This window comes from Meleagris gallopavo, chromosome 5 (genome assembly GCF_905368555.1).
Source record: "Meleagris gallopavo chromosome 5, MGAL_WU_HG_1.1, whole genome shotgun sequence".
NCBI lineage: Eukaryota > Metazoa > Chordata > Aves > Galliformes > Phasianidae > Meleagris > Meleagris gallopavo.
The window spans coordinates 27,959,688-27,971,780 of NC_139408.1; the positions used below are offsets into that span (position 1 = coordinate 27,959,688).

Here is a 12,093-nt window from a genome sequence, read left to right on the forward strand (position 1 = left end):
AAAATGAGCTCACTGTAATGCAGCGACTCCTGCACTACAGCTACGCTGTGTTCCTCTCTTCTTTTCTCTCTGCCTGTACTGGTGCTGTTTATTTCCTCTTTCTGGCTGTAAGACGTAGTATTTATGAGCGCTAGATTTCCTGTTGCCTGCAGCTGCCTGTACTTTCCCCTCTCCAGCTTGCAGGGCTGTTCCTGCTCACTGAGGTGCTCCCACCCAGCTCGAGCAGTGGTTGCCTTCCTGACACATAACAGAGAGGGGGACTGTGTGTAAACCCACGCCAAGTCCAAGGTCAATGCAGGGAGGTGACACACAGGCGGTGCTTCCCAGGGCGGGGACAGCACCCCTCTTGGCTCACACATGTGAGGAGGAAGGCAGCACTTGGGGCTGCTGCCAGTCTTCAGGGCTGCCACTCCCAGGGGCTTTGGTTTGCTGCAAGGTTTTTCACATTGTGGATCAAGTTGTGGTAAGAATGCTGTGCGGACTTTCCACACGTGAGGTTCTTGCATGACTTCCTTGACCTTTTGTGGACATTCAGCATCCTCATAGTAAACACAAAGATTGCATATATGGAAAGTGAGGTCACAAAAGGAAACAAAATGTTTTGCTGCTTTGAATGTGATTTCTCAGCTGGAAGGACAGATGAGGCATGAGCTTTTAAAAAGTGCAGTTTATTACTGGCAAGGCACATTCGGAAAGCTCAGTGGTACTCACTGGGAAGGAGTGCTGGATGTCATTTCTGACCTGTGGCAGGGAATAGGGTTGAAGCAGTATTCCCCCTGTCACAATTAATATATAAGGGGCTGCCCTTTTTTCATCCCTTTTTCTATCTATTTGCTGGGAGCTCAGGACCTAAAGCTGAGCAAGGCAGGTGCATGCTCACAAGAGCCCACAGGCAGGATGCTGAGTGCCAGGCTTTGCTGTGATGCTGTTGCAGGCCATCGGGGTGCGGTCCTGCCAGCTGTCACCATGGCACACTGCAGCTGCAGCACTCTCTGACACTTTTCCCTTTGTGTCAGAGCTCAGAAAGCTGTCTGGGAACATTAAACGGGGAGCAGTCCTCTGACATCGTCTGGGTAAGATGGAAATGGGAGATCCTGAGCGTGAGAGTTATGAAAGCTCCCACTGTGCTACCTGCAAGCCAGTGCTTTAACCCCAGCATCCTGGCCAAATTCCAGCTCTGCTAATTACATCCTGCCTATGTGAAAATTCCCCTGCATTTTTACACAGCCCTTCTTCCCCATTTGTTCTCGGCATCTGGGCAGCGTTGCCAGGCGCAGCAAAGCGCTTGCCATGTCTCAGCCTGGGCCTGGCTGCCTTTCAGCAAGAATGAAGTGAGTGCTGTGCAAGGCATCTGCGAGTACTCTGGGTCCTTGGCAGGAGAGCTGCTACAGTGCTGTGGCTGGCCAGGGCACGAATAGGGCAGAGGCACTGTGAGGGGCTGCAGGGTTAGGCCATGGGGAAGGCAGCAGGGACTGCCCGGCTCTTAACTGGTTTTGCTCCCTTTTTCCTTCTCTTTCACTTGATGAGTCATGTGGTCGTTTCTTTTGGCTCATCCCTGTTGGAATTGCTCTTCTCAGCTGTCCATTAATTGCCCTGGTAAAAACCTGACTCATGCCACCAAAGAGGAACTGGTGGGATTATCCCTCTCTTCAAAAGAGAAGCCGGAGAATGGCTGCAGCAATAGCTGTGGAATTCTGATAAGAACTGTGACTCACAATGAGGAGAATAATGAATTCATAGGTATTTATACAGGAGAGTGGCTCACTGGCTCATTTGTCCAGTGTTCTTGTCAGTCAAGATCTCCCTCTGACTGTAAAAATTTTACCACAGCCCTACCTAAACCCATTGTGGGAGCACAAGCTAGAGGCTGCTCACTAACTCCACTGCCACAGCAGAGGTGGGATGTGCTCAGAGCAGAGCAGTGCCTTGTTTTCCCTTTTCCCTGTTTACATCCCACTCTGATCTTTTCAACATCTTAATCTCACGGGAGTGACTCTGTGGAAGGTCTCTGTGTTCCAAGGGGGAAAAAGCAAGGATATGTCCAGGTACTATGTCAGCATGTACTCACTATAGCTGAGAAGGGCAAGTACAGCTAACCTTGAAAAGGCAGAGAACTATGCTGGCTGTGGTGTAAGATAGAAGGCTGGGACCCAAAGACCTGAGTCCTCCTGCCACCCTGCCTGAGTGATTTCAGGCAAGGCACTTACAACCTTTTAGATTCATTATCCGTGTCTTTAAATTGTATTTAGTCCTTACTTCGCAGGGCTGAGAAGAAGGGGATTAAACTTTAATTCATTAATATCTGTAACGCTTTTTAGAACTTAGGTGGAAATTTCCCAGGTTTTGCAGAGAGCATTAAAAAGCTTATCTCCTTCTCCAACTGCAAATGTTCCTGTAATATGAGAGAAACAAGTGATACGGCATTTGTATTTCAGTGTTTATAATAATAATAATAGAAAAACACCCTAACCCTGCAGCTTCCCCTCTCTATCCTTCCATGTTTAAATAAAGAAAAAAGAACAGAGAGAATCAGCAGCAAGAAATTTTAGTCTAAACAGAGTCCAGTTGCTCCTTGGAGACTTGAATGCATCTCAGTGGAATTTTCCCTGCCTTCGGTCTTTTGTACTTCTGAAAGGTCCTGGAACCAGGCATGTGACTGTAAGAGCAAAAACCACTTCTGTGTCTGAGTGCTCTACCAAATATTTACAAGATATCCAGATAAAATGGCGACAAGCAAGTTCAGCAGTGTTTGACTGACTGGACAGCAGTGCAACACCGGCAAGAAGGAAGTCTAAACTTTGATTAAAACAAAATTAAAATGAAATTTAAAAAAAAAAATCTCTTTAAAGCATAAAATTGGTAAAGCTGGAGAACTGCTCCTCTTCACATTGAAACCTATTAGCTTTTAAAAGTAACACTGAAATGGAGTAGCCTGCTTATGATGAAAACCTGGAAACTTTCTTACTCAAGGAGAGCACAAAGCTGCCTGAGCAGGCATGTGAGCAGAGAGTTACAGAGCAGCCCTCTCCCCACCAGCCTGCGTGGTGGCTGCAAGCAAAAGGACATTGGCTTCCTCACCCCAACAACTCTTCAGCCACCCACAGTGCAGCTGTAAGCGTACACAGTGCTATTTAACAGGGACCTTGTGTTCGCTGGGAACACCCTTGGTCACCCCAAACCTGCCCAGCAAACAGCAGATGGCAACCTGTTCACCCCAACACTGATCCCCTTGCTGGGTTACCTGAACCTCCCACACTTCTGTGCGGAGTGCTCTGCTTTCCATGATGCTGCTCAGTGAGGCCTTCCCCATGATTGCAGGGCGCTGAACCATGTCTCGGGCTAATGGTGGCTGTGCATCAGCCATCAGCACTAACTCAGCACATACATAGCTTTCCCTTAGGGATGTGAGGATTGAATACAGGGAACAACTTGATGTCAGTAACAGCTGAGCTAGTGCCTTCAGCAGCCCTTAGCAAGTCATACATTCTCTCAGTCTCAGTAAGGTGTGAGTAAATAATGCAGTTGAAACCCAGTGCTCTATGTATTTGACTGCCTGCTCCTCCAGACTGCTGAGGTGTCAGGGTGAATTAGGAAGGCTTGTGAGCTCTGTGCTTCTTCACTGACGTGTGTGTTGTTCATAGAGTTTTATTACTATGTAATTTAATTTAACCTGAACAATATTCAAAAAATTCATAATTCCAAAGGTTTAATATGGTCCACATGTAGAGAGAACAGCACTTGTTTTTTATGTTAGTCTCTAAACAGGCAAAAGAAGAATGCCTAACTATCTGCTTCACTGGATTTTTAAAAACCAGGGTTGTTCATTCATTTATCAGTGAAGATTGCATTTGACCTTTCTATAGACTGGGTGTATCGCCAGGAGTCTCATCAGTGATGTTGAGTAAAGCATTTCTCAAGGCAGTGTTTCTCACTTGTATGGTTTGCAGGGCAGGATTGGTTCCATCCCAAGGTAAATTTGAAAGATTCTTTCCATCTGAAACACACAACAAAGACAGACACCTCAATGACAACATGTAAGAATGAAATGACAAAGTCACCATTTCCTCCAGCCACTTGGAAACCAGTTTAATTCACGAAACAAATCAAGGTAAATTTCATGGACTGGTTGAAGATGGATGTACTTATATTTAGAGGTCCTCTTTCTGCTGCCTGCCTGGCTGTCCTTTTAGTTACCAATATCCAGACTCAACCTGTGCAGCAAAGTTTCTGATGCTACTCTTGTGCTTTGGAGCCAAACCTTTGCACGGTCCAGCTCCCATTTTGACTCTTTGGCAGAGCTCTCCCAGGGCCAGTGCATTTCTGTTGAGGACCTTTGTGTCACTCTAGCTTCCCAGTAAAACTTTTTTGGTAGCTGCTGCCTATGAATAGAGAATGGAATATGCAAAAGGACTGACATCTCTATCACAGTTTGCTTTTTACAATTCAAACATGTTTCTAAGAGTTAAACAGAGCACAGCTTATACCAGTGTATTTTCCAACTATTAGCAAATTGTACTGGATTCAGAGCAAATATTATGGCTGCACCCTATCTGCCTTTGTAATACTTAGGCTGAGAGCAAAGCCTTCCTCCTAACCAGTATGAGCTGTTCCACTTTTAGTCTTAGTCCCATGTCAGTGGCTGTAAAGTGCTTTGGGATGTAGTTTACTGTTTATACAAAGAATATTATATTACTGTGACTAAAGTGTTGAAAATAGACTGTTGTTAGTGAGAGGAGACAAAAAAAAAAGCACCTTTTGTTGCCTCGCTGATCAACCTACAAATTGACAGGAAAGAACACAAACCAAAGAGACACACGAAGCTATTAAGACCAAAATATCCAAGGTAAAAATGAATAAGCAGTCACACTGTGCCATCGTGTCCTCCTGTTTGCTGCTATCAAGTGCACTGCAAGGTATCATGCTCCTACTCAAATAAGTACTTCTCTTCTAGTTTCTACAGCTGATCCATTGTGACAAGTTCTGTTGTAGCCCGGGGAGTGGGCAGCTCCCAAGGGCTCTGCAGAACAGCCAACTCCCATCTGGGCAGGTCCCTATTGTGCTCCATTAAAGCTTTGAATAAAGTCAATAATGCTGAAAGGAGGAGGGTGAAAGGCAAGGTATTCCTCTGCAACAGGTCATGACATGATTCATATTAACAGAGGGGATATCACAGAAGAATCAGAAGACTTACACGGGTTGTAAAGGTAAGCTGTGTCTCAGTTTTCCTCGTCTTCTCTATCCCTCCTTGTTAACTATATGAAAACTGGCTACCCTAGAAAAGAGTCGCTCCTATAGCAAACGGGTATAACTATAGTGACAGTGATGATAGTCATAATGCACTTTGGCCTATACACCTTTGATGAATTCCTCAATACAAATGTGACTGTTTAAAACAACTTTGCTATCTACTGTAAGACAGCTATAGCATTGCTAAAAATTATATCCCCAGCCAACTTTATTTATTTTAATGTAGAGCTTGCTTGAAAACTCAGAAAATGTACAGAAGATCTTTTCTGTGAATTCATTGGTAGAGAAGAATGACCAGTGCAGTTGTCTGCACTTTGTCTAGCTTTGGAAGATGATTAACAGTAAATGCATCTGAAGAACTATTTCAGCAGAAAGCTAAGAAAGTGAGTAGAACAGTAGTCTTTCCAAAGTTTAGAAACTTTATGTTCTTATCTATTAAAAATAAATTAAACAACAACAACAACAAACCACCAGTGAAAAAACCCTCAGCTCTAAAACTCAACAAAATAAGAAACCAGTTAATGGGAAAAATAACATTATTTTTACTTGGCAAAGTCCCTCAGCAAAAGAACAGAAAGTATCATCTTTCTTCAAAAAGAATCTAAGCATTCTGCAGACATGATGTACTAGGCTTACGAATGTTGCCATTCTTAGAGCATTAAAGATAACGTAAAAGATTTTTGTAAATGTCAGATTAACCAAGTAGATTTCTGGACCAGAGATAACCCAGTAAATATGCATTTTTTTTCACTATCCTATCTCCTTATTGCTCATTTGTTTCTGTTATACCACAACATTTAAAAGAAATCACAGGAATTTCAAAGGTATGTTTAATGCCACTTCTTGAACAGCATTGCTCAGGAATGCTAGGCCTAATGAATCTCAGGTTTTGTAAAGTAGCTGGCTATCATTTTCATTGATAGGATACTGCAGTTTTTTTTCCGGATTTCAGTAAAGTTCATTTTCCAGCAAGCAGCGTTTGCATTGGAAGCTAAGTTGCAAGTTTAGCTAAAGAAAGACATCATCCACCCATCTGTCTGTCCAACCATAACCACAAATTATAAACATTAATATAGTTTTTTAGCACACATTTTCTAGAATAACCACTATTTCTTAATAGGTTTTGAACAGTTCCTGTTTATTTCACATGGAATAGCATTACCCAGTTGTGTCCTTATCTGAAGTAGGCCGATGCTACATAAAACTGCTTAGATTTCTACAAAGGCTCTCATTCAGCCTTTTTTATTTTCTATGAGTGATTCAACTGGTGGAACTGGCCTAAATGATTATAGGCAAGCACATGTAATTCTTTCATAGGGCTAGAAGCCATTGCAGTTATTTGTAGTGTATGTATGCAAATCAACTTCAGTTTGAGATAGTAGGGGAGAAGTTGGAGGGGGATTTCCCTGCTTTATGTAATCTGTTGTTGCTCGTTAGCTTCCTCTATTCACATGGCCAGGAGGCACAGGCATGACACCACCGGTAATTTCTCAAACTCAATCTGAAAGCAAAGACAATGCGCTCAGTGACCTTCAACAGCCTCGCAGCTTTCGGTAAATCCTCCAGCTCTGGCTCAACGATATCCGGAATAAAGGTGGCCTGGAGGAGAAGTGGGGGAACGACTCCTCTGGTAAGGGCTTCACTCACTTACTGGCATGCTTCAAAAGTGGGTGACAGTACATGACTTTGCCTACTGCATCTCTAACTTCCATTTCTCGAGCCATACAAAGTGCTGCACTGGGCACAGGATCCGTGTCACCAGTTCAGTGTGGGATCAGCATGGCACAGTTCTGAAACCACGTTGCCAGCCACACTGACGTAGCTTGTCACCGTCATCCCCAGGTGGGGGCTGGGAAAAGACAAGTGTCGCGTGCTCAGGCACATCTAGCAGAGACACTTATGGCACAGACAAGCTGGGCAGGCAGAGACCCTAAGGCATGTCCTCCTCAGGGAGGTGTAATGCCATGGCTGCAAGCAGCCCATGCGGTGCTATGCTGCTGAGGGCAGCCTGTACTGAGGCCCAGGTGAGCAGCTCCGTGCCAGCCTGGGTATCAGTCTCTACACGGTACTCTGTGCTGAACTGATTGCGGTCTTATTGTCCCATGTGAAAAGATTTATAATGCAGTACCTATCCAGATTCTGAGAAATGGGCTTACCGAAAACCGCTGCTAAGGGAAATACAACAGGTGAAGTAAGCATGGTGGCACTGTGGAGGAAGGAAATCTCTCTGCAGCGCACTGATAACAGCATGCTTGTTATACACTGCGTTCAGTTTGGACAATCTGCAACCAGGAAAACATAGGCTATCTGAAGGAAACTCTGCTCGGAGGCCCTAGGGACTGAATCAGTCTGTTAAAGTGCTTTGTTGTTTTTATATATCAGTACTTAATCAGGATGCTTAACAAACACATCAGAAAGATAATAAATGTTAAATATTCAGCAGGATGAGCTTTCAGTTAGAATTCTGAATAAAGTTCTCAGAAAGCTTGTTTTAGGTATTCCAACAACACCAGAGGAATTGGATTGGACTGAAAAAAAAAACATATCAAAAAAAGTAGGGCACTATTGATTGTAGAGACCTGGCTAAAAACCCAGGTCTTGCCACTGGCTCGTTGAATGATGTTTCCTGCTCTGTGCTTCAGTTCTCCCATCTATAAAAAGAGAGCAGTCATACTGGCAGTCCTGGTAAACCTCTGAGATGAGCAAAGAGAAAAGCCATAATAATTTATTTATAACTTACTCTTATTTCTGAGGAAGGAAGAGCAAGGACAAGAAACCATCAAACTTTCAGGTTTTCTTGATTATCATAAAAAAGAAAAAAAGCACCATGTAGCATGAATTTCACAGAACAGAAAGGTTTAGCGAGTCACCTTTATGGAGAAAGAGTGGGAGCACAACTAAAGAAAGTTACAAGCAGGCAGACAGTCAGGAAAACACTCCAGATGGTGGAGTGAGTTAGGCTGCAAAACTGGCTCCCACAGGAAGTGGTGAAACCCCCATTGTTTGAGACATTTGAAACGGAATTCTTCAAAGTGCTGGTATATATAATATAAAGAACTGCTCTGCGCTGCCTCAGACAGGTAATGGCTCTGGGACAATCCGTAAAGAACGACACACCATTTCTGCAGCCTTTAGGAAAGTTCTTGCTGCTGTGACTATGAGGAGCTGTAGGCCCTCTTTTTTATCAGTATATTATTTGAGGAATAACCATAGGGGTGTAACTACACAGTGGTTTTGCAGGAGATGGATTCAGTAACCCTTAACAGATCTTCCTCATTCCTACTTTGAGATCTGAAGTTTGTATACCCAAGAGGGGAAAAATTGACACCTATTCTCTGTCTAATGATTATGGTGTGCATCCTACTATTTAGGACTATTTATTTCCTATATTATAATCTAATGAAAAACTGGGTGGCTTGAGTTTTACAAGCAGTGGTTTGCAGAAGAAAGACTGTGATTTTAATAGGAACCAAATGAGAGCTCATTACGTAAACGGCATTATGAGACGCAGAACTGATGTTGCAATGCTAAATGCTCTAGGTCAAACTCACCAAAATGGGAACTGGCAGCAGCTTGCTGGAATGCTGGGGTTTCTCCACACTCGCATACTACTGCAAACATTTCCCGCTGCTGCTAATGCTGGTTCAGCTCCTCTGGAGGTAACTGTGGAGGGAGCCTGACTGCTTCTGTTGTTACTGGCACTTAAAATCTCTAGACCTTCTCTGAAACACACATTCAGAGCTTTGGTCCAGTTTTATTGATACAACTTGGTTTACTGGTTGGAGCAGGTAGAGGAAGGGAAATTTTTAAAAGGAGCTTAGAAATTGGAGGTTTAATGCCTTCATTTCCTGTTGGTCTCATACCTGCTGGTATATGAAGAAAGAGGCAAATTGATTCAGATGGCAGAAGCGCACTGGTAACCCAGCCTTATTTTGTTCACTTTGGCTCTGTACAGACTTCTCTCACAGGCTTCCTGCCTTCAAAACTTAGATCTTCAGGGTGACCCAAACATGTCAGGCCTCGAATCCGCCTTCCTGCGGTGTGGGAGGGACAGGGAGCTGAAGGACCTACCCAGGGGCAGGACAAGTGATGCTTCCAAACGCTGGGCTCTGCAAGGCCTCAGGCGCTGCAGCACACTGCACGTGAAGGCTGGCACTGTCTCTGTGCTGCTGCCGTCCCGGCCAGAAATGTGGCAATTTCCTTAGGAATGAATCACTAACAGAAAACAAACAAGAGCTATTTGAGAAGTTTCTCCTTCCCTCTAAATGTCCTGTCCAGTATCATATTCCTGACAGTTTATTCTACAAGAATTTAGTCATCTAAGGTTTCAGTGACTCATCTGATGAACCTTCTACCCATTTCCTGGAAAGAGTTCTATGCAGTCCTGGTCTCATTCTGCCTACATTTTCATATATTCCAATTTTCCACCATTTTAGGGGTGGGAGAGAGGCAAAAATATTTTGAATGCACAGAATGTGCAAAGTAACTGGAAAACAGAGTGTTGAAAGAAACATCTGGAAAACAAAGATGGGCACTGAATCACAGAGTCTCTTTTGGAAGTAGCTGCCCCTTGGACTGACAGCTGGATAGAAGAAAAGGAGCTGCTGTTATAAGAGCTGTGTGATACAATACGGCCACGAATTTGCCAGGGCTGTGCCCTATAAAATGAAGATGAAAACACATCATTGCATGGGTGTGACTCACTCTGGGCAATTGCTACTGATGGCAAGTACCCTGACACAAACTGTTGAATGAATTGAGCTGGATGGGAACCAAAGCAGACATTTTACATATTTGGGCCAATCTGAAAGACACTTCTGTGCAGAAAACAACTGCTTCCTTTCCTGATGTAGTGGAAATGCTAAGTCATGGCTTGAAATGGTGATTGAGCACCTGGTGGGAAGACAGAGCCAATCCAAGAGAGCTCAGGTGTATGCAATGCACCTGAGTGACCAGAAGGGGTGGAGCCAGGACTTCATTTAAGGGTTGGCAGTAGAGGCAACGGTATCTTGCTGGTGATCCCTGCCTACTGGAGGCCTTTCAAAGGTAAGCAGTCTTTCTTCTTTTGTTTGTGTGCATGGCTGCTGCATTTGTCTTCTCATTTGCTGCAGCTTAGGATTGTGTCACTCTGCTATTATTGCTGTGCTTTCCATCATATTATATTACATTTGCTTAAAAAGAAAATTCAAAAGCTGCTCACAAACTGCTTGAATGATGCTTCAGCAAACTTTGATTTAAGTGGGGTTGTGCTATGCCTACAGCAGATAGCTCTCTGCATATCAGTGATGTTCCTAGCAAACACAGGTGAGCTATCTGTACATAGAATCATAGAACCAGAGCATCAATCATAGATTGGCTTGGGTGGGAGCATTGAAGATAATCTAGTTCTAACTTCCTGTCATGGGCATGGTTGCCACCCTATGATGTACTTGGAACAGGATGGTTCTAGTGTTATATTCTTAAGAAACTCAGAAATGTGAGCATGAGCCCATCAACTTCGCTTCAAAAGTGTGGGACAGCTTGGAGACAATGCCAATGTACGCTCATGGACCTCTGCTGCCTTCTGGAAAGCCATCAGCCTAAGCTGATGTAACCACTGGCTTACATTAACTTGCAATAGGGCTAGCAGAGGAATTTGCAGATCTGTTTGATGCAGGCTGGGACAATATATCAAGCATTCTTTGAGGATGCTTTCAGCGCTCAGTTATATCAGTATAACTGGCATATATACTGGTATGTGTGTGCACATATATACACTGACAGAAACGTATATACACTGACACACATCACAAGCCTGATCCCTTTAAAAGGATTTGTTGGCAGGTCAATACTGTCCTGACATTCTTCTTTAAAAAACAAAAACAAAAACAAAAAAAACCCATAAACTTTTACAAGCCCTGATTCCAACAGAAATGTTTCCATGATTTATTTTAAGAAGGGAACATTCCCCTGCAGTGCTCACCGCAACCCAAACATTGCAGTGCTGTGCAAGAGCATGAGAACCAGAGAGGAAACTGGAGAATATATTTTCACAGCCCCAGAAGAGAAATACAAAAAGTAAACAAACAGCAAAAGCAGTAACAAATAAACTTAATTTTAGTGTTGGCTGCAGTGTTATCTACAGTATGGCAAAAGAGCAGGCTTGAAGCATACATAATTTTGTAGTGTTTTTTTTTAAGACATGTCTGAGTGTGGGATGGGGGTCTTGTGGGAGCCATCTACACGTAGAAAGGGATTTATTTTTCTTTGTGTGATCCTTCTGCCTCCTCACACCTTGCATTACCCGTCTGAGAAACTGAACAGCAAACTGAAAGGAACTGCCTTACTGTTTTCAGAACTAGAAAATGTAAACCTTCGGCAAGCTATCCAGGAAATAAATTTCTTGTTTGTGGGAGAACTGTCAAACTCTTGAAAGTAAAGTCTTCTATCTTGTGTCCTCTGTTCTACAAAATGTAAACCTGCTTACAATGATACTGCTTGTTTCTGTGGTGAGTCTGCAGAAAGCAATGTGCAGGAGGATAAGAAGACAAAGTACATGGAATGAGAAAGAACGAGTGTGTGAGCAAACAAATACTTTCCTGACAAAACTAGAGACTGAATTTAGCCATCGGAAACGCACACAGGCATGCATGCATGCATACATGCATCCCCGCCCCCAATTCTTCAGAATGAAAGGTCTGTGTACAGAAGAGAAAGAAAGAAGAAAATTAGTGAAGCCTGTCAAAAAAGGACTACAAAGAAGTCTAGCGGCAGAGTACTGATTGCACCAGAAAGCTTTTGGAAGCAGTAAACAGGAAATGGTTAAGTAAAAGCAGGTGGAGCATACTGACTGCAGGAACGGAGCAG

At 43.5% G+C, this 12,093-nt stretch overlaps 2 protein-coding genes across 24 annotated transcripts in view; one reads left to right on the plus strand and one right to left on the minus strand.

Annotated features, from left to right (window-relative positions):
* Positions 1 to 652: 652 nt before the first annotated feature.
* The window catches only part of RAD51B (RAD51 paralog B), a 381,459-nt gene continuing 370,018 nt past the window's right edge, over positions 653 to 12,093 (minus strand). For 5 of the 9 annotated variants that reach the window (XM_085224972.1, XM_019615649.2, XM_019615647.3 and 2 more), the window contains one exon: positions 3,630 to 3,994. In XM_085224972.1, coding sequence (XP_085081098.1) covers positions 3,858 to 3,994 — 137 coding nt within the window. In that variant the 3' untranslated portion in view covers positions 3,630 to 3,857. Of the gene's footprint in view, positions 3,995 to 12,093 lie in introns of all 9 variants that reach the window. The other 4 variants (XR_014883552.1, XR_014883553.1, XM_019615648.3 and 1 more) reach the window with 3 other exon arrangements.
* LOC146544297 (uncharacterized) overlaps positions 3,991 to 12,093 on the plus strand; it is a 44,610-nt gene continuing 36,507 nt past the window's right edge. For 2 of the 15 annotated variants that reach the window (XR_014883559.1, XR_014883561.1), the window contains exons 1-3: positions 4,545 to 5,204; positions 6,685 to 6,877; positions 9,203 to 10,293. Coding sequence is in view for 1 of the 15 variants with exons in the window: in XM_085224979.1 (XP_085081105.1) it covers positions 6,764 to 6,877 (114 nt within the window). In the remaining 14 variants the exon portion in view is untranslated. Of the gene's footprint in view, positions 5,205 to 6,684; positions 6,878 to 9,202; positions 10,294 to 12,093 lie in introns of all 15 variants that reach the window. The other 13 variants (XR_014883562.1, XR_014883563.1, XR_014883564.1 and 10 more) reach the window with 10 other exon arrangements.